We start from the raw sequence: 23,069 nt of genomic DNA, 5'->3' as shown, positions 1-23,069 counted from the left end.
CTGAATACCCCTTCTTCACCCCTTAGTAATTTTCCATTCACTGACCCCTTCCCTGCTCCTTAGCTATAAATTCCCACTTTTCCTGTTGTATTTGGAGTTACGCCTAATCTCTCTCTTACTACAAAATCCCATTGTAGTAACCCCTCTTGAACCAAGTCAGCCTTACCATCTTTAACAAGTGTTATAATTTCTTCTTTAACAACACTGATGTGGATTCTTCTTAATTGACTCACATATTTAATTTTTAGTATTTACACATAATAAAAGTTATCTTACCGCTGCTAATCTTTGAGTATGGTATTCTGCTGCTGAAAAATACTTTCCTGGAGTTACCAGCTTATCAGTTATATTTGATACATATAAACCAATTTTAGTCATCTGTGTGGATGTTGTATTTACAGTTTGTTGGAGCTTTCTTCTCTGAAAGACTGTCTAAAAAAAATATAAAATTTTTAACTAAGTATCTACTCTATACACATATAAGAGCACATTTTCCTAAATACTTAATATTCTTTTTATTTTAATTGCCACATAATTCCTTAGATTTTTATTTTAGAGAGGAATACAGCATAACATTTGTTGATTCTGTAACTTCAAAAACCTATAGGGAAAAATAAAAATATTACCTGGGTATCCCTACAAAATACATTGTGTTTTTCAGAAATCTTTTTAGGAATAGTTTGTGTTCCAGCATTGTGATATTCTATTCCTGTTATTTTATGTCTGAATCCACCAAGAAATGGTTTGTGAAAGTCAGATTTTATAATCTCAACAGCTACCTGATGGTACTGATCAGTGCCTGAGGAGATAAAACCAAGACTAAATGGAAGTTCAACTATAAACCAACTTTAAAATACTTTACCTAAAAAACATCAAATAACTAACCAGTTTGTACTCTGACAATTATCACTTGAGAGGCACCATCTGACCTATTTATTCTTTTGACTGGATATACATCTGGAAGTGTAGAAAAGATTTCCACTTGTACAATATCCTGCCTCTTAACTCCATGTTGTAGTAGAGTCTCATTATTTTTAAGAATCTTTCCTAAAAATGAGATAAAATTATAAGAAGTATTATGACAAAGAAATGATTGTTTGATTACTAAAATATTGATTGGTATCAAGTACCAAATATTAATGGCGTCCACCTCTTGCTATGTTACTACAGAAAACTCCACACTGTGGAAAGTTAAGGTGGTACTCCTGAGCAAGAACTCAGCATTATAAGTGAAACTACAACTTTCAACTCATCAGAAATGCAGAAATACAATAACCATACAACTCTGTAAGCATTTAAAAATTAAAAAATCTATTCTATACGATGAGCAAAATCATGTTCTAAATGCTGTCTAAAAATAACAATGTTATATGTAAACACAGGGCATACCATACCAGGGAAAACTTGATTATTTTAATACTCACTTTTCTCTCCAGCAGAATAGCATATAGTCAGAATTGCAAAGTATTCTTTCCTTTCTCTATTTCTATAATCAGAAACTCATATAAATTAATGTCAAGGTATAAAGCTCAGTTTTGTGCTTGAACAAGTACATATCACTTTATTTTGGTTGTATTCCTTCAACTTCTACCACTGGTTTATTCTATAAATTGATTCTAATTTTATTAACCTATTTTAAGGCATATAAAGTATGTATGTTACAGGTTGCTGTTTTGTATCACGAAAACTTTACTGATAGAACCCTTATCAACTTTCCAATGTATGGTGGAGCTTGTCCTAGACTTCCGCCAAGATGGAGGCATAGGTGGAAACACTGTGCCTTCTCCCACAACCAAGTTTCAAGACAACAAAGTTTTAGTAAACAAAAACGCAGCCAAAACACAGAAAATTGAACTATACAGAAATCGACAACAACCGTTCAACCAGACCAGTAACAGGGGTGGAGTCAGCAGAGGAGCAGGGTCGGGCAGGAAAGATCCCCCTACCCAGGTGCCCAGGCAGCCGTGGACAGATCCCAGGTTTGGGGTAGCAACAGGCAGACCCAGTGAGGGCGCAAGGAAGCGAGCTGTCTGTGGTCACACATTCACGCGCAGATAAACCAGCACAGGAGTGAGCAGTGAAACAGACTGCGCAAGCTCCAGTGACAGGAAGCAGCAGAGGAAACCGCCATTGCCCCTCTTTGACCCTGCCCCCACATACAGCATCACAACCCAGCAACCACAACCCAGGTCGCCCCACCCTGGTGAACACCTAAGGCTCTGCCCCTCAAACATAACAGGTGCTAACAGACCAAACATTATGACTCCAGAACAGCTCAAAGCCTCAGAGCCTATAATTCTAAGTGACCAAGAAATAGCCAGCCTTTCAGATGCACAGTTCAAAATACTGGTGATCAGGATGCTCACAGAACTGCTTGATTTTAATCACAAATTAGAAGAACATATGACGGCTAAACTAATTGAAATGAAGGGAAATGCACAGAAAACCAATAGTGATGGAAAGGAAACTAGGACTCAAATCAAGGGAGTGGACCAGAAGGAAGAAAAAAATGACCAAACAGAAAAATTTGAAGAAACAAGAATTCAAAAAAATGAGGAGAGGCTTAGGAACCTCCAGGACATCTTTAAATGTTCCAACATCCAAATTATAGTGGTACCAGAAGGGGAAAAGGAACAGCCACGAGTGGAAAACTTATTTGAACAAATAAAGGAGAACTTCCGCAGTCTGGCAAGGGAAATAGACTTCCAGGAAATCCAGGAAGCTCAGAGAGTTCCAAAGATGTTGGACCCAAGAAGGAACACACCAAGGCACATCATCATTACATTAGCCAAGATTAAAGTGAAGGAGAGAATCCTAGAAGCAGCAAGAGATAAGGGGACAGTCGTCACCTACAAAGGAGTTCCCATCAGACTGTCAGCGGATTTCTCAAAAGAGACCTGTCAGGCAAGAAGGAGCTGGAAAGAAGTATTCCAACTCATGAAATCCAAAGACCTACATCCAAGATTGCTCTATCCAGCAAAACTTTCATTTAGAATGGAAGGGCAGATAAAGTACTTCTCACATAAGATCAAATTCAAGGAGTTCATCATCACCAAGCCCTTATTATATGAAATGTTAAAGGGACTTATCTAAGAAAAAGAAGATGAAAAATATGAACAGTGAAAGGACAGCAAACTCACAGTAACTAACAACCACACCTAAAACAAAAGCAAACCAAGAGGACAGCTAGATCAGGAGTGGAACCATAGAAATGCAGGTCACATGGAGGGTTAGCAACAGGAGAGTGGGAGGAGGAGAAGGGGGGAGAAGATACAGAAAATAAGTAGCATAGGCAGTAGGTAGAAAATAGATAGGGAGGAGGGCAAGAATAGTAGGGGAAATATAGAATCTAAAGTACTTGAGACATGTGGTCATAAACTAAAAGGGGGGAATGGTGGGGGAAGGGGTGTGCAGGGTGGAGGGGAATGACGGGGGGGAATAGAACAACTGTAATGGTATAATCAATAAAATATATTTAAAAAATTTTTCCAATGTATGCTCATCCTAATTATAATTAATAATTTGAGCACAGCAGATGTTTTCTTATATTTGTTCTTAGAAATATATCAGATACCACTAGCCTTTTTAATGTTTGATGATTATCAAAGTATATTTTAATTTTTTTTTAGTTTTTCAATTACAGTTTACATTCAATATTATTTTGTATTAGTTTCACATGTACGCATGGTGGTTAGACAATCATATACTTTACAAAGTGTCCCCCTAACATTTCCAGTACCCACCTGGCATCATACATAGTTCAAGGAAACACAAAATTCTTTGAATTTCAATATCTCACCCTAAATTCTTATGCAATTAAAATGAATGTTTCATGGGTTTTGTGATACACCGAAATAATGGTCCCAAAATATTCACGTCCTAAACCCTAGAACCTAGAAATGCTACCTTGTATGACAAAAGTGACTGTAGACTTTATTAAGGATTTTGAGATGGAGAGATTATCCTGGATTATCACAGTGCTCTTATAAGCAAAAGGAAGAGGGAGATTTGACTACAGAGGCAAAGACGATATGACAGAGCAGAAAGTGTTGAAGATGCGAAGCTGCTGGCTTTGATGATGAAGGAATGGGCATGAGCCCGTGAGAGCAAGGAGTGCAATTCTAGAAGCTGGAAAAGGCAAGGAAGCAGATTCTTTCCAGGACTCTCAGAAGGAAAACAGCCTTGCTAACACCTTGTCTCAGCCTTGTCTGAGTAAAATGGGTTAGGATTTCTGGCCTCTGGACTGTAAGGGGAATAATGTGTTCCTTTAAGCTACTAAAGTTGTGATTAATTGTTACAACAGCCATAGGGACCTAACACAGATTCCAAGAGCCTCTTCATTCCTCTACCTGTTTCTGTAGTAGGCTGAGTCCCCCCAAACAGCAATTCCAGGTCTAGTACCAGAAGAAAGCACCTTTCTTAGAGGGTGGTTGGCTGACATAAAATCCAGCTCTTTAATTACTATTGCTACTGACTAAAGTCTGTTACCCAGTGGTGATGCGGAGTACTTACACACAAAAATAAAGATTGTGAAGTACAAAGAAAGTCTTAGGTACCAGTGGTCAACTACTCCAGTCTCAAAATGCTCTCCTCCACTTTTGAACTTCACCTTATAGTTAATGCCACAGTTTCAAATTTCATTTTTGGAGTTATAGCTATACTCAAGTTCAGACTTGCCACTTATTACCTATACGAATTTGGACAAGTTCCCTGAGCTTGAGTTTCCCTCTAAAAAAATCATAATCAAGGATTTTTGTGCGGATTGAATAATAACGTGGTATGCAAGCAGAACATGTTGTAAAAGGACTATCAAATAGTAAATGCTCAATATATTAGCCATCATCACCAACCCAATCATGATCATTAGTATCACTATCACCACTTAAATTTTAGCTTTGTTTCCCAACCAAGCTTTGATAATCAGTTGTTAGAGTACACAAACATTACACTAACCATTACATTATTAGAGCACATTCATTGTAATCGTTTCAGAAAAACAATTTTGAAAGTGAACTGATTTTTTCTGATTTGGCAAGGAGGAACCTGATAGGTATAGCTAACAACTTTATACTGCTTAGAATTTTTCCACAAGGAAATGTTATTGCAGCCCCTTTATAAGTTAATGCCAGAACTTTTTAAGCTAAAATAGTATGATTTATATTGGTACAATGTTTGTGCAGACATATCTACACAAGCATTTCTTTATTGCAGTTAACCAGACGCACATACTTAGGTATGTGAGTCTGGTTAACTGCAACACAAAGACCACATCCTCTCCTAACACAAAGCTAATATAAAGTGGATTGCTCAATACTGCCCACAAAATATAAATAAACTTGAAAATCAAGGGGTTGTGAATTGACCTCAATGTATATAAGACGGACAGATATATCATGTTTAGCCCTCTTCTTATTCTATACATGCTCATTCCTCCCCAATTTTTTCAATATCATTTCTTCCCATTCCCTTGCCACACTAAACTTAAGAAGTTTAGAAACTTAAGTTACCACTTTAAAAAGTGGTAAGCCACTTTCCAAAAGTCCTAGTTTTTTTTTGGACCTCGTTGGGACTTAACACAAGTATTATGACTTTAAAAAAATGTATTGTTGTTCAAGTACAGTTATCTTCATTTTCTCCTCACCACTCTCCCCAGCCCCGCCTCCAACCCTCGATCCTATCCCTCTTTGGCTTTGTCCATGTGCCCTTTATACATGTTTCTTGACGTGCCTTCCCTTTTTTTTTTACCCCATTATCTCCTTTACCCCTCCCCTCTGGTTACTGTCAGTTTGTTCTTTATTTCAGTGTCTCTGGTTATATTTTGCTTGCTTGTTTGTTTTGTTGATTAGGTTCCATTTATAGGTGAGATCATGTGGTATTCGTCTTTCACCACCTGGCTTATTTCACTTAGCATATTATCATGATCATTTTTATTAAAAGAAGCCTTCTAGAATCTCCCAGCTTCTTTCCTCTCTGTATTCACAGCTTTTTGTGCATATCTCCATTAAAACTTCTACACATTATATGGTAACTACTGCATGCATCTTTCTTACTAGTCCATAAACAACTAGAGTACAGGGATTTTGTTTCATGTTTATATATTCAGTTCTCGGTAAAGTATTAAGAATAAAGTATGTCCTCAATAAAAATGTGTTGAATGAATACCTAACCACAATATAATGTTCAAAGAGTAAATATCAAGATACTTAGTTTAACAAACCAAAAATCTTGATATTTATATGTAAAAAATTAAATTATTAATACTAAAGAAGTCTTTATTTACTTACCTGCACATCTTAGCTGCAGTACATCAGATGGCACATTTAGTAAGTACGAAAAATGATCCCGGAGGTACTTTAAAATGCTGTCGATTTTAAAAGATATTATAATTTCCTGGCCCACAGGAAGAAGTACAACTTTTACTGTAGATTATAAAAAAAGAACAAAGAATTATAGTCAAAAGCAAGGTCAGCAACCTACAGTCTACAGGCAGATAGAAAACCATGGAACAATTTTAAATCCCATAGATGCAGTCGCGTCTGTCATGTTCCCCCACTACACCTCCATGATAAGAGTTAATTTACATATTCAATAATGAGAAGTGACATTTAATTGCAACCTTTTGCTTTGAAACTCAATTTAGAATCTCAAAAAGTAGCATCAGTGATGAATACCTGCTCCCTCAATGCCAGCTCAAGGTTCATATCTCTCTTCCATTCCCTGGCATGAGGATTAGTGCCCATTCAGGATTATCTCCTTGCTCAGAATACCACAAGAAACAGAAAATAAAACTAAACTGCTTGGAAAAATCCCCAACATCTGCTGTATGTTACTCAGATATAGATATAAAAAGCTTGGAAAATTAAGCATTTTTGTATAGCATTGGAAAGAGACCCTGACAGATTCACAGGGTGTCCCAATGCTTTGACTAGATACTGATATCATATATCACTAAATCAGTGTATATTTATGAAATTAAGAAAAACTAATATATTTTCAAAGAAAATTTTCTTTGACCTTGCAACTACAAAAGATATCTCATACTAAGTCCATTTTTCTTCCTAGAATTTATGTCTATAGTTGCCAAAATACAAAACAGAAAATCACTGCTTTATAAATATCTGAAATAACTACACAAATATCTGGAATAACTGCACAAACCTACTTTTCACAAAAACAGACATTATGTGGCTCATTTCCCACTTTACAAACAGAAAATCAAGATACATTAAAAAATTGTCATTATAAAATGACTATTTGTTTACCAATTATAGAAAGGGAATAAATACAGTATTTAAAAACTGTTTTTTCTTTTACATATACAGGTTTTAAATTTTAATAAAGAAGATGTAATAAGATGGAAGACAGAGTGCATACTGTAAGCCAACAAAAGCCTTGTGCATTTCTAGGTGTCTGAAATGACAGTTTTCATAGGCTAAATGAGGTATCAGTAATCCCAGGATGAAATTCAACTAGGCATTGTTGATGCTAAGGTTCTTCAAGCTTGTTAAAACTTGTTTTCACAGTTATCTGCTAGCAAAGAGAACATTTCCACAGATGTTAAATTCTCAGAAGGCTATTTTAATTGTTTTATGGATTGAAAATTCGATGATTAATTTATTTTAAAATTTTCTTAGTAGTAACTTCCTAAATTCTGGGAAAGGAGGTGTGTTAAGGAATTTGTGAGCCTCTGGACTAAGAAAACATTTTTCAAAAAAGTCACCATGTGTTTGTTTTAAGCGACAATATCAGGGAATCACAAAAATATTAAAAAATAGACCCCAAATTTACGATGAAATCATAAAACTGAAGAGTAACACCTTCAATTAGGTGTAATTGGACTCAGTTAATTTTCTCTTCCTTTTCATTCTCAGCTTATGCTTATGTGGACACGCCACACAAGAGTACACTACACCACCAGATTCAAATGCTAACTCTCACCAGCCACCCTACACTGCTGCTGTTATTATTAAGTGACAGCAGGTGTTTTCCACCCTATGGCTGAAAACTCTCAAAACTTGTGGACTAAGGGGAGAAGCAGCAGTCAGTTAACCACACAAGTAGAAGGGTTTTCTGTACAATCACTTTCTTGCTGCCCTCCTCTGCTCTGTTACCAACAATGTAGTAATATCTCCTACATGCCACCAATATTATATCTTTAAAATTTAACTATAATAAAAGACAATTTTTATAAAGCTCAATATAATGTTAAAACTACACAGAAATTTGGGCATACTTAAAAGCAACATAATGTGAGCACTGAATATGAAACTAAGAAATCTGGATCAAGTTCCCATCCTATCTCTTGCTATCTACATATAATTAATTCCAAATTGGCATGCAAAAAAATTACAATTATATTCAAGAATTTGTCTACTATTTTTCAAGATTTCTAAACATTTAAAAAATATTCTGTATTTGGGGAAAATATCTTTAAAGTTTAAAGATATTCATTTATTTAGGGAAAGTAGATATTGCAGAATAGAGAAGCTTCACACATAGTTAAGCCATTCCAGCAGTGCAGCTAGAGAAGTTCAGTGGACAGGAAAAGGGAACATCAAATATAAAACAAATCTTTAAGCAAAAACAAGAAAAAGTAAGGATTCTTCAAAATGAAGATAGGAAATGTCCTATCTTCCTTACGTAATACCTGTTGCTGAAGAATCAATCACTGATGCTTTCAGAGATTCCTTTACACCCTTTATTTTTTCGAGAAATGCCACATAATCATTTGAATGCTCATTGGCTGACTGTGTTGCATTATCAAATTCAGTTAAATAGTGCTCTTCATAACGTCTTAGAGACTGTGAAACCTGTTCAGGTGACATAGCCCTTTCCATGAGCTGCTCTTCATCGGTCGATGGTGGGCTTGAAGAACTCCGGGCACTCTGCTCCTTAACACGGCCACCACCAGACGGCTGTGGTTCTAATTCATTGTCTTCTGACTCTGGAGGGTCTTCTGATGTAACTGGAATACTGACAGCCTCATAAGCAATGTCACTTTCTTCTGCTGCACTAAGAACATCCTGGGCGTCCAATTCTTCCTGTTCAGACATCTTCCTGAATTCAGGAAAATTAATACATTTAGTATACATAAAAAATTCTCTACCAAATATCAAATTCATTGCTGGTATACAGTAATGTTCATAATATACTAAAATGTTGCTCATTAGCTTTAAAAAAAAACAATTATCTTGGTAATGACATCAGGTAAAACATCAGTGAATTTTTAATAAAAATACCACAGAAAGTAAAAATGTATTACTAAAAAGAAACCCCAAGCACAATTAATTTGAAAGAAATCTTTGAAGAATATGTTAAAAAATATTTTGAAATATATTATCATCTCTTCCTCATTCAATAATCAATGTTTGTGAAAGGATTTTTTGAATAACTTTTTTCCTAAATACAAAACTAACATAAGATTTATGCTCTGGCATTACAGTTGGTTAGACACTCTAAGAAACCTGCCAACTCACAAGGCAACTATAACCTGGATAGTACAATCTTGGTGGCAGCTTTGATCTCAAAAGTTGTAGGAGAGGTCTCCAATGACCTCTACTCATTCCCAAAACAAACATATCAACAAACATATCAACAAACAAGTAGGGGTTGATCCTGGAGCTGAGTAGGACCTGAGCTACTTAGTGCAACCACAAGCTTTCCCTGGAAAACAGTTTGATAGCATCCAGGAGCTTGGGTCAGAGTGGAGGAGGGTAACCCAGAGCCAAGAAACAGAGACAAGAGCTGGTTCAGAGTAGTAAGGAGCCAGTCAGCAGTGAGCCTACCTACAGAGGCTGGCAGTCAGGAAGGAGAGATGGAGGGGGTGACCTTGAGGCTAATCTTCCCAGCAGCGGGAAGATTAAAATTTGGAACAGTAGTGAGATGGGAAGTCTGAGATAGGGGTTTCCATTTGAAGCACAAATCTTTATAAAGAGAAAAATTAACCTGAGTCAGTTAAATTGTCTGGCTACTAGCTGACAAATTTTTTAAAAAACCAAATATCTGGAATAAAACTATATATTTGTTGAATCCAATGAATATAGTATTAGAATTGAAGAGGGAATTAGTAAACTGCAAGATAAATAAAGAGATTTTACACAAAGTGCTGCAAGATAAGGATATAAAAAATATGAGTGTAGGAGCCATGAAAAAAAGAAAAAGAAAGTCTAGTGTTTTCTGCTAAGCATATGCCTTGTTGTGAGCTAAGAACAGGTTTGTATTGCTAACATTAAAAAAAATATAAAGAATATACGAAGAAACTGTATGTGGCCTGTGAAGTCCTTTGCAGAAAATTTGCCAGGCCCTAATCTAGCATATGTCAAACTGAAGTCCCAGGAAAAAAAAAACACAGAAAGATAGAAAAAAAGGGAAGTATCTTAAAAATTGTTGACTGAGAATTTTTCCAAATGATGAATATAGATCCATATACAACGGATCCAAGAAGCACAACATAAATATATACCTAACAGGATAAAAAAAAATTCATAGCCACACATTGTAATTAAATTACAGAGTAACAAGGAAGGTCCAGAAAGCAAACAGTGATGACATATAGGACATATCACCTACTGTTTTGAATCATATTAATTTGCTGACATTAATTAAAAAGAAAGCAAAATCACTGCAGATTGCACATCAGAAAAACAGAAGCCAAGGCAACAATGTACTAATTAATATAAGAGAGCAATCAACCTATTGTGTACCCAGCAAAACTATCTCTCCAGAAAGAAAATAGATTTATTTACAAATAAGTTACCATCAAGATACCTGCTCTAAAAAAATTTGATCTAGCCCTGGCTGGTGTAGCTAAGTGGATTGAGTGTGGGCCTGCAAACCAAAGGATTGAGGTTCGATTCCCAGTCAGGGCACATGCCTGAGTTGCAGGCCAGTTCCCAACAGGGGATGCACAAGAGGCAACCATACACTGATATTTCTCTCCCTTTCTCCTTCCCTTCCCCTCTAAAGATAAATAAATAAAATCTTTTAAAAATTTTATCTAAAGGATACACTTGAAAAAGGAGGAAAATGGACCCAATGGAAGCATGAAGTTCAAGAAGGAAAGATGAGCAAATAAATAATAAACATGGGTAAACCCAAACAAATATTGTCAACACAAAACAATAGCAAAACCTTGAAATATTAGACAATAAAATACGGTATTGGGAAGGGAAAGATGAGAATAAACTGTTCCTGAATCTTTATACTGTGTAAAAATTGAGGGATCTGATATTATTAATCCTAGATGTTGTTAAATATACATGGTTAAGTTTACAGTACAGAAATAAAATACCTAAAATAAACTTTTAAAATTTCAAAATAACAAAGAGGGAAAAACATAAACTGAAATCAAAATGAACAAAAACTGAATTTTTAAAAAATTTAACAAACCTCTTTAGGCTCTCTCACACACACACACACAGAAATCTTTCTTTTGGTCATTTTTCTCCCATAACAGAGCTTAATGGCCTGATTAGAAAGAGAGCATCTAAACACACCCTAACTCCTAGCAGCATACTCATCCACCCATTTTAGAGACCCTGGGGTAAAGCTCCTGTTTCTATCTGGTGGGTCATCCCCTAAAATGGCAAAAGGTGGCATCTTCTAAATCAGGAACAACAACAAAACTAAGAGCTGCTCTCCAAAAACCACGACTAAAATAATAAAAAGACAAACCATAAACTGGGAGATACCTTTTTTTGCAAAACTCTTATCCGATAAAGGACTTGTGTTCAAAATATATAGAGAACTCTCAAAACTCAGTAAGAAAATAATAACAGTAAATAACAAAAGAGTAAATAATTAAATAAATATATCACCAAAGAATATATACAGAAGGCAAATAAGCAGGGCCAGGACTAGGCTGAAGCCAAGTGTGATGTGGGGGCAACTTTCCTTGCAAGTCCCCCCGTGTGCCATGGATAAGAGTAAACATGACTAAGACATGATGTGATCTACTTGGGGAGGAGAGGTGGCCAGTTTCCCAGAGGAAAAAGGCCGTGTATGGGCAGTGGTCAGTTTCTCAGGGGAAAAAGGCCTTGAGCCCCTTCCTCTAAAAGGGGTTGTATTACAACCCTTTTACTGGGTTGTAATACACAGGAATACAGGGCAGCAAAGATCAAACGGTAGGTAACATTTCAAAGAAATCTTAGGGCTTAGTATGAGTCAGAGTCTGTCAGGAACAGTTTTAGAGTTTCCTGCTTGAACCCTCAACATATGAATGAAAGCACTCTTAGCAGAGCAGATTTCACAGGTTTATCAGGAAGTCTTTGTGATGCCAGATTTTTCCCTAGGACTCACTCTAGCAAGGTAAGGAACTGCACCCCTCCCCATCAGGTATTCAGGCTTAAGGGGATTAGAGCCAGGAAGCACTTCTCCCAGAGGACATGGGGAGTCGGGCTTTGTCAAAGCCAGGGGGTGAGAGTCCATTGCTCTTTGTTGCAGCCCCCCCACCCAAGTCCTTCCATGATGGCCTCCCAAGTGGTATGTCTGGCCTAGGTTGCCCCCCACTGTGAGGGGTCTTACCCGTTATTGACTTCCAACCAAGATTTGGGGGCAGGGAGAGGAAACTGAGGCAGAGTTTGCTACCAGAGACAAGCTTTGTCTCCTGCAGCTCCCATTCCAAAGGTCATCACTAGCCCTTAGCCACAGGGGGTCGAGTTACAATTCCTGAAACCAGGCTGAGCGGTCCACAACAGTGTGGTGCCTGCACTGCTCTACACTTGCACTTGAGCCTGAGAATAAAATTTTGGACTTAGTTGCCTCAATCACCTCTTTCTACTTCTGGCCCTGACAACAAGTACATGAAAAGATGCTCAATGTCATTTTATAACTTGATGGTAAAAACACACACTGGAACAGTATTTGGGATAATTTATCAGTTTTCTTATAAAATTAAACACATACTTATCATATAACTCAGATATCTATGTCCTCTACCCAAGTAGAATAAAACGCTACATTCACACAAAACTGGTACACAAAAGTTTATAAAGGCTTTATTCTTAATCACCAAAGACTGGAAACAACACAAATGTTCCTTAGCTGATGAATACATACACTGTAATATATTCATCAATGGAATACTACTTATCAATAAGAAGGAATAAACTATTGGTACGTACAATAATATGAATAAATCTCAAATTACGCTAAGCAAGAAGACAATTTGAAAGGCTACATACTGTATGATTTACTTAAGAGAAAAAGTAAAGCTTTTGGTTAACGACCTGAAGAGTTTCCCAGGTGAACTCCAAAACTGCAAGAAACAGAAAAACAGGCAAACCTCACCAGTTGGTATGGTAGGTGGCAGGGCTTTTTTTATCGATTTTTTTTTTGAGAGAGAGGAACTTTGATTTGGTGTTTCACTTACTCACTGGTTGATTCTTCCCTGTAGGCCTTGACCAGGGGTGGACTCCACAACCTTGGTGTATCAGGATGATGCTGTGACCAACTGAGCTACTGGGCCAGGGCAGTTGGTGGCAGTTTTAATAAGCAAGAGAACTTACATAGGAGGTTTGTCTTGGACAGCTGAAAAGAGGGGTAGATCTTTCCAATCACCCACCAAAACTTAAGAGTTTGTAGAAAGGCCTTAATCCAGCTGAGTCATACATACAGACCAGATGGTCTCAACAACACACTTACCTCGCAAGAAGGGGTGTCAAACTCGTTTTCACTGGGGGCATCAGCCTTGAGGTTGCCTCCAAAGGGCAGAATGTACTTTCAACTCTTCACAGTTAAGGAGTAGTTACATTTATACAGTCCTAAAATTATTTCAGCCCTTTGAAGGCAACCACAAGGCTGATGTGGCCCCCAGTGAAAACGAGTTGACACCCCTGCTCTAAAGGCTTCCTCCTAAGAAGCAGCTCCTAGAATAGTAAGGGACCAGTGAGCAGAACCTTCAAGGATAGTGGAGGGGGTAAGAAACTGCCACTGCCCTGTCCAGTTGAAGGGTCAACCCACAGTCATGTCCTCTTGATAACCTCCTACAAAAGCACAGACTGGTAGGTACAATTTTACATATACAACTACATATTTGTATATGCAGAGAGTACCTCTAGAAGGGGGACTGGAGGATCAGGCAGTTTTCACTGTTTATTCTTTTTACTGTTCAAATGTTTTGTCATTTTTATATATTATCTATTCAGAAGTAAATATTTTAATCTTAAAATTTGTTTAAAAAGAAAACACAATCTCTATTATGATTATATACCAAAAAAAGTCCCCCTTTCACCTACAAGTCATGACAAATCTAGAATGCAGTGTAAGTAGTAAGGCAGGAATCTAGTTTTGAGTTCTACTAAATAGACTTGAGTTTTAAAGTTTTTTAAAAAGGGACAGCAAAAGCATGGGTGGAAAGGAGTGAGAGTGCCAGTGGGAACGGTCTGTAAGGCCTCTATTTACTAAAGACTGAAACTGGTCATCATGGATAACTAGATATTATTACATCTTGTGTCTATACTATTACCGTTAAAAAATAAAAATAAAAAAAACACATTTGGGGTGGGAGGTGAAATACACCTCCTAGATAGGTGCTGCTATCACAGACTTGGACCCAGAGAAGGAACTCAGGAAAAACGGCTGCTTTGCACAATTTCTAAAGCAAGCGTGGAACATTCCAGACCAGCCCATCAGACCCCAGAGCCGGGTCCACACAAGCGCCTGGCACACAGTCCTGAGTCCAGCGCCGGTTGAGTACCTGACTCAAGGGCGGTCTAAGGGCTGGGTCTGGAGAGGGCAACCAGAATTTGTCTTCCTACCTAAGATACTTGGCCACTCAGGTCCAGGTGGTTCCTCACGATTTTTACAGGCAGCAACCCAAGCCGGATTCTGTTGCCCGCAGTATCCTAGCAACAACGCTCACACCACCTCCTCTCGCCTACGCACAGTTACCGCGGGAAGTTCTCGAGCTGGAAAAGATGGCAGCGGAGGGGCGGAGCAGAGCAGGGGTGAGGGGAGGGGAGGGGCGGGGAGGGGCGGGGCGGGGCGGGGCGGGGCGAGGGGCACGGAGGCGGGGCAAGGGCGGGACTGTGGTTACCTGCTGGTTAGATATGAAAGTGAATCGAACTCTAACCACTCTTCCAAGTCCCTTTTACGCTCGTGTACGAGTACCGTTCTCCAAACCAAACACTGGAAGCAATGTACGCTTATAAACACAAGAAATCAGGATTATAGAAAATATAAATATGAGACGAGAATGAAGACCTTGACAAAGGAGAACACAGTTGTTCAACAGTAGATGCCTACCTGCTTTTGTTAAATTTAGAACTTGGCTCTTAGCTTCCTGGCAACCGGAGTAAAGGGAGACAGGAGCTATTACATAATACCCTTTTTAGGTCAGAAGAAGCAAAGCTTTTGTTAATCACTAAATTGTAAAGGTTTTTTTTTGTGTGTGTGTGTATGTGTGTCTATCACCGTAAATTCTTTAAATTGAGAAAGTTTTAAAGAATTAGAGGAAAGGATCATTTACATTCCTATTGCAAATGTAAACAATGTGGCTGCCCTATAATAATAGCTAACATTTATTATTATTTGTACTAAGCACTTTATATTTCTAATTTAATCCTTGCAGTGATTTAATTAAGGAAGAGCAGTGACTAGCTCCACTTTACTAGTGAAGAAACTAAGGTTTAGAGAGGTTTAATGAGGGAGCCAGGATTAAACCCAGGAAGTATGAGTCCAGAGCCTGTACTTTAAACCAATAATCTATGATACCATGTTTGATTTAACATGCTTTGCTGTTTTAAAAGGATGTAAAATGAATAAAATTAAAATTTTTGTTATATATAGTACACTTCATTCCTTCATAATGTTCAATGTTTTCATTCCTTTATATAATTCTACTAAAATTGCATTCACATCTTCTAATAACTTCCTAATGTCCAATGTCATTTTTCAGTCCTCACCCTATTTTAAAACGTATATTTATTACTAGTGCAATATAAAATATGTATTATATTCTCAGATAAAAATGGCTTTAATAATGGTTTTCAATAAAAGCAAATGCATTTAAACTACTAACTACATGAATCCACGTATTCATGAAGAGCGGAGAAAAGGGGAGAAGGAGCATTCATAAACCACTAGTTAGTCTTTTATGGGTAAACCAGGGTAATTGGAGGTGTGCAGACAAGTGCTTCCAAATACTCTCCCACTTCCATCTCCAAAATCATAGTATATCTTAATTTTACTAGTAATGAGAATTCCACTGGTTTTAAACATTCACCTTTCTGACTCTCCTCTTTAAAATTATCATTCAATGGAAGAAAAAAACTAGGTTTAATCATAGAGGTAGGATATGGAGGGAAGAAAACCTGGTAGTAGAGGAGATCGAGTACTTCACAGTGTTAAATGTGACTGGATACTCACTCTATGTTCATGTTTTATTAATATTTTACTGTAGAGATGATCTTACACAACCATATGAGTCTAACATAATTGGTAGGCTTCCCAGGCACTCCATTCTATTCAGGTTGGAAGGGTTATTAGCACATCAAACCACATACACACAGTAATTATTTGGTTGTGTATAATAAATGTAAATGCAAAGTGAAAATAACCGATGGGAAAGACTCAATTCTAAAAGTAGAAAAATAATTTTACATCATTTTCCATTTACTTCCCACAATAAACCTATACTTCAGGGGAATTTATTGCCCCTAATGACTTATCTTTATTTTTCATGAAACACCTACCTGTATTTTTCTCAGCATTTATTAGACAATGAAACATTTTAAAAGGTGCTTTATTTTTACAAAGATGCCACCTAGTGGCTTTATGAAATCAAGCATTTCTAAGTATTTACCATTGGTACTTCAGTCTAAAATGTATTTTAATACAAGTGACTGAACTAGAAAAAAACATTAGAATACTCATGTCTTAAAACTTTGCTTTAGAAATCACCTATATGGACTAAATTTGGATCATAACACCTCTGTGAGCTAGTTAAGAGACTAGAAATACACATAGTATTTCCAGTCCCTTTTCTACACCTATAAGAGGCAGATATGTTAGAAATTCAGGATTTTTCCTGTTTTTGAAAGGTAATATGGGCATTTACTGTATAATCTGTGACAGCTTCAATGGGTCTGGAGATATAGAATTAGAGAGACAGAATCAAATACATTAACACTTCTATAGAAAAATGTGTTGTTATTCACATTAAAGAGAGATAAAGCCCACAAATAGCCTTATGTCAATACCGGTCATATATGGCTTCCAATGAGTTACAAAATTTTTGGAGTTTGGAATTTAGATAGAGAATTTTGGAACTAATTTACATTGAGAAAAATAATAAGCCCTCCCATTAAAGGAAAAAAAGAGAGAGAGAAATGCCTAAAAGTTTCACCTGAAAAAAAATAAACACCCATATTTGTGATCATGAGAATCCCCTCCAAAAGAATCTTTGAAATGCATTTCATTTACAGAGTTATATACAGAAAGAGGCTAATCCACCATAAATTATATTTGGGCACACTGCAAAAAATTAGCTGATATTGTAACAAGGCATAGCCAAGGGGGGGCAGTGCAAAAAAAAAAAGATTTGGAATGGGGTCCAGAACTCAAGATGTTCAGGAAATATTAGAAAGACAAGTAAGATGTCCTCACCCCTTACCCTCCCCCCCACAGGTGTCAGTTGGGGAAGGGACACATGCAGCAGGGCCATTGAGAGCTGTTTTGCACAGCAAGTTTCACAGCTAACCTCTGGAATGGTCATTTAACATATCTATAGCCTTTAACTGGTTTCATAGATATGTTACATATTTGTGGCCATGCTTTGAGCAAGGGAGAAGGGAGTGACTTCCACCCAAGATGTAACTGGGAGGCAACTCCCAGCCCCGTTTACATTACCTGCGTGAGAGCATGGAGATGATTGGCTCCACGCCATGGGGCCACGCCTGCCCAGACTCACTATGGCAGCCCAGTAAAGCTGGGAGGATGTGGGAGTCCTGGCAAGTATAGCCGATTGTGGGAGGAGTCAAAATGGGGCTGCAGAGGAAGATTGGCTCGGGCATTTAAACACAGACTCGGCAGCCATGGAGGAGAGAACCACATGCTTTCAGCCAGAAAGGAGACTCCTGCAGCCACGTAAGAGAGAATCACCATGCGGCTTTAGCAGAGAATTGCCACTTGCTTCTGGCAGAGTGGCGACCCTACCCTCTCTGCAGCCATGTGAAGGAAAGAACCATGGGGTTTTGGCCAGAATGCAGCCCCCTCCATCTCTGGTAGAAGAGGACCTGGTGGCTTTGGGGTGCTCCCTTTGGCCATGTGCCCTGGGAAGCAGGAGAGACTTTGCCTGGGAAATGAGTACAAAGAACTCTTGCCAGTAGGCCATGAGAAGGCGCCACATGGCTTTGGAGTAATTAGAGATCCTGCCTGGACTGCAACACAGCTGATGGTGCCAGCAGCCTGAAACACGGACATGTACTTCTTTTCCTGAGATACAGTACCCTGAATTAGGGCAGGGGGAGAAAGAAGGACTGTGGGCATCTGTGGTTATCCTAAAGGACTTTGATATTTTAATGGAGGACATTGGGTCACTACTTTAAGTCTGTATAACTTTAAATAGACCTTTCCTTTTCACAAATCTGGCATTGAGAGAGGTCTTCCTCTGGTGGCAGACAAGCCCAGTAGGTGGTCCGGATGGTATTAGTATACAGTCCTTGGCGAGGGGGACTGTTGTTCTGTTAACAGTTTTTGGCATCCCTGGGTGGGCTAAACATTGTCCGCCCCCCCCCCCCGCCCTTGTTTATATTGTTCTGTAACAATATAAACCTAAAAATCTTTGAACATTAATTAGCAATGTATGGCATTACTAATTTTTGAGTTCGACAGTACATTCAAAACATTGTGAGATCCCTGGTGGGGTGGCTCCGTTAGCTGCAGTGTAAGCCACTACACTAAAAAGTTGTGGGTTCAATCCCCGGTATGGGAGGCAGCTGATTGATGTTTCTCTCCCACATCCATGTTTCTCTCTCCCCCACACCCTTCCACTCTCTCTGGAATCAATGAACATGTCCTCAGGTGAGGGTTTCTGAAGATTTTTCTTTTCAACTTTGGTTTTGTTTCTTTTTAGTTTCTGTGTGTNGGTCCGGATGGTATTAGTATACCGTCCTTGGCGAGGGAGACTGTTGTTCTGTAACAGTTTTTGGCATCCCTGGGTGGGCTAAACATTGCCCCCCCCCCCCGCCCTTGTTTATATTGTTCTGTAACAATATAAACCTAAAAATCTCTTTGAACATTAATTAGCAATGCATGGCATTACTAATTTTTGAGTTCGACAGTACATTCAAAACATTGTGAGATCCCTGGTGGGGTGGCTCCGTTAGCTGCAGTGTAAGCCACTACACTAAAAAGTTGTGGGTTCAATCCCCGGTTTGGGAGGCAGCTGATTGATGTTTCTCTCCCACATCCATGTTTCTCTCTCCCCCACACCCTTCCACTCTCTCTGGAATCAATGAACATGTCCTCAGGTGAGGGTTTCTGAAGATTTTTCTTTTCAACTTTGGTTTTGTTTCTTTTTAGTTTCTGTGTGTGATGTACCATGTTCCCTGTCTCTTCCTTGCATTTATGGAAGCAAGTCTTGAAATGGCGCCATCCTCAGCTCGGCTCCCTTGTGTGACTCTTGAACACCATCAACCCTCATTAGACATGTAATATGAGTAAGAAACAAACTTTGGATGTGTGAAAACTGTTGGGTTTAGGGGTAGCCTATGCAAATCAACTACTTTTCTCACTACTTTCTTTCACTAAAGTTTTTGCCTTATTACCTCTCCATAAAGATTTTTGAACCAATTTCTCCAGTTCTTATCAATAATTCAAATCTCACATCACATTCCCATTTTGATTCATGTGAATTCTATTTAAAATAAACCTATTTATACTCTAAATGAGACTCCCATCTTCTCATTTGCATTTTTTCTTAGAGTATTACTATTATTGTAGCATAGGCTGCAATCCTACTGAGTATCAAGTTTTAAAGGAAATTCTGCACACAGATGCAAAATACTCATGGTATGTTCAGTGAATAGTACTTTACCCTAGACCACAGAATACCCTCACAGAGGGAGTATGTTTCTTTTTGTAACTATAGAGACTGGAAAGAAAAAGCTCATTATTCGCCTACATGTGAAAATTTCCTTATACACAACATTGCTGATTGTCTCTCTTCGAAAGAGAAAACATGAAGCCTGATATAGAAGACTGGAGAAATGACATAGGAGCACAAAAGTCCACTCTACAGTTGGATAACATGTTTGTTAAGCAATGCCTTTTAAGACCTGAATCCTTGGCTTCTGAGAGTAGTCACACCAAACTCTAGATTTCTTGGGAGAGTTCCTGGATAAACAGAAATATCATCTTGGCTGTGAAAAGGAATTATAGCTGGGAAGGCCTGTTTGAAAAGCCTGCTGAAGCATCAGGTAGAGAGAGTTTTTTTTTAAGGTTATAGTTATTTTTTAGAGAGGGAGGGAGGGAGGGAGAGAAACATTGATCAGTTGCCTCTCACGTGCCAACTGGGGACTTTGCCCAAAACCTAGGCATGTGTCCTGACTAGGAATTGAACTGGCAACCTTTCAGTTCACAGGCCAGCATTCAATCCATTGAGCAGCACCAGCCAGGGCAAGAGACTTTTCTTCATTGAATTTATTGGAGTGACATTGATTAATAAAATTATATAGGTTTTAAGTGTAAATTCTGTAATATCATCTGTATACTGTTTTGTGTGTTCAACACCCAAAGTCTCTTTCTGAACTATGTACCCCTCCTGTACCCTCTTCTACCTCCCTCCACCCTCCTTCCCCTTTTGTAATTACCATATTGTCTGTCTTACTTTAATCCCTTGAGCATTTTCACCCAGCTCCCCACCTGACAGCAGTTGTCTGTTTTCTGTATCTATGAGTTTGTTTTATTTTGTTTTGTTCATTAGACCATGTATCAGTGAAATCATAAAAGCAATTCAGCAAGTCTTCCCATTGTAATAGGAGTCCCAGTCATCTACTTAAAAATGCTGATCTCCACTTGACTGCTCTTTCCTATTTGTTTAGAGTCCTAATACTCATTGTTGTGCCTGCAAATAAGCCTGCTTTGCATTATAAAAAAACAAACTCCCTTAGCTTCACCTAACTACATTTTAGAACTAGAAAAGGAAATACAGCAATCAAAATAAGCTCCTTCTATACCCCTTCTGAGAGAAAGGTAGAGGGAGAATAATGAAGAGTGAAGCCCGGTGGCCGTGGCACATGATGGCTGCCAGTTACATTCTTCCTATTCAATGACAAACTACTCCAGCTTCTCCTGGTGTAACAAATACGGCAACTCTGAGCACTAATCCTTACTCCCTGTGGGTACTGCATTATCCTGTTTGTCCAGGGCAATAATGATTTATATCTGTCATCCTTATAACTTCCTTTCACTCAAAAGTATTACAGGTCCAATAAAAAATCATACGGTGATCCAGATATAAGGAGCCATTTTCACCCCAAAGGAAAGCATGCCTATGTATTTAACATTCTGCATTCAGTCCACAGATAGAAGAAGGAATGGATTTTGCTGCCACTTTCTTATTTGCAAAGCTCAACCTGATTAGCTTCTTATGAAGTGTCTGGAGTATAGTAATTGAATAAATAACACATGAGAAGTCTAAGAATTGAAATGGGCCATTCTAAAAATTACTCAAACTAGTTTAGTTGCCCCTCAGCAACAATGAATGTTTTTAAATAGAAGAATGATTTCCAACTGGTCAGTGCTTCCAGAAATCTTAATCTGGAAGTATAGAGAAAGAAACTGGAAAACATCTGAAAGAATAAAAACAATCAGGCATGAGGTTGTACAGGCAGTTAGAATGGCAGTTATGAAACATAAAAAACACATGATGGCCCACACCACAACGCCTTTTAGATACCTACGAGTTATCAGCCTGTGATCTACATGAAGACTGTTGCATAAAATCCAGTATACTACGTCTGTTCCTATTTATTCTTTACATGTATTATACTTTCACAAAGTCAGGAAACCAGGATCTATGATCTTCTGGTACAGCCCACATAGTACAGGCAAGAGTGACACCTCAAGCATTCATAAGGAATAATACACTGGTTAGGAGCATGGCAGCAAGACTGTCTACATTAAAAATGAGGCTCCAACTTCCAGTCAGAATGGAGGCATAGGTGGAAACACTGTGCCCGCTCCCACAACTAAATTTAAAGACAGCAAAGTTTTAGAAACAAAAACGCAGCCAAAACAGTGAAAATTGAACTGTACGGAAGTCTGACAACAACGAACCACTCAGCCAGACTGGTAAGAGGGGCAGAGGCAGTGGCAGAGCGTGGTCGGGCTGGAAAGGCTGTTCGGTCTGACCCACCCAGGAGTGGAAGCAAAGGCAGTTGGTGGATCCCAGGTGTGGGGTGGCGACGGGAGGACCCAGTGAGGGCGTAGGGCAGCGGGCTGACTGCGGTCACACATTCTCGTGCAGATAAACCAAGAGAAGGAGCGAACAGTGAGACAGACATCTCAGGCTAGGGCCCCAGCGATGGGAATAAGAGCCTGAAAGCACCAACTGGAAAGACTTTCTCGGGGTCGAGGGGCCGGGAGAGGCTCCCAGGCTCACAGAGAGTTCATTGGAGAGACCCACAGGGTCCTGGAGGGTACACGGGCCCACACACCCTGGAACCAGCACCAGATGGGCCCAATTTGCTTGTGAGAAGCTGCAGAGGAGACAGAAATCTGAGAGAACGCTGAGCGGAGCAAGGCGCCATTTTTTCCCCTTTCTGACCCCGCCCCCACATACAGCGTCACAATCCATCGACTAGGTCGCCCGGCCCTGACGAACACCTAAGGCTCCGCCCCTCAAACATAACAGGTGGGAACAGACCAAGCATTATGACTCAAGAACAGCTCAAAGCCTCAGAGCCAATAAGTCTAAGTGACCAAGAAATAGCCAGCCTTTCAGATGCACAGTTCAAAACACTGGTGATCAGGATGCTCACAGAATTGGTTGACTTTAGCCACAAATTAGAGGAACATATGAAGGCTAAACTAATTGAAATGAAGGGAGATGCACAGGAAACCAATAG

The 23,069-nt window shown here is 38.7% G+C and overlaps 1 protein-coding gene across 1 annotated transcript in view; it reads right to left on the bottom strand.

Moving 5' to 3' along the window:
• Positions 1 to 14,929, bottom strand: part of IQUB (IQ motif and ubiquitin domain containing) — a 79,847-nt gene extending 64,918 nt beyond the window's left edge. The window contains exons 1-6 of the mRNA XM_037056493.1: positions 14,757 to 14,929; positions 8,648 to 9,057; positions 6,285 to 6,419; positions 886 to 1,047; positions 627 to 799; positions 277 to 432 (exon numbers count right to left, since the gene is read on the bottom strand). Of these exons, the coding sequence (XP_036912388.1) occupies positions 277 to 432; positions 627 to 799; positions 886 to 1,047; positions 6,285 to 6,419; positions 8,648 to 9,053 (1,032 nt within the window). The 5' untranslated portion in view covers positions 9,054 to 9,057; positions 14,757 to 14,929. The remainder of the gene's footprint in view (positions 1 to 276; positions 433 to 626; positions 800 to 885; positions 1,048 to 6,284; positions 6,420 to 8,647; positions 9,058 to 14,756) is intronic.
• Between the last annotated feature and the right edge of the window lie 8,140 nt (positions 14,930 to 23,069).

Source organism: Sturnira hondurensis, unplaced genomic scaffold (genome assembly GCF_014824575.4).
Source record: "Sturnira hondurensis isolate 20B ecotype Veracruz unplaced genomic scaffold, ASM1482457v3 Scaffold0008992, whole genome shotgun sequence".
Lineage (NCBI taxonomy): Eukaryota > Metazoa > Chordata > Mammalia > Chiroptera > Phyllostomidae > Sturnira > Sturnira hondurensis.
This window is presented reverse-complemented; position numbering and strand designations above follow the sequence as displayed.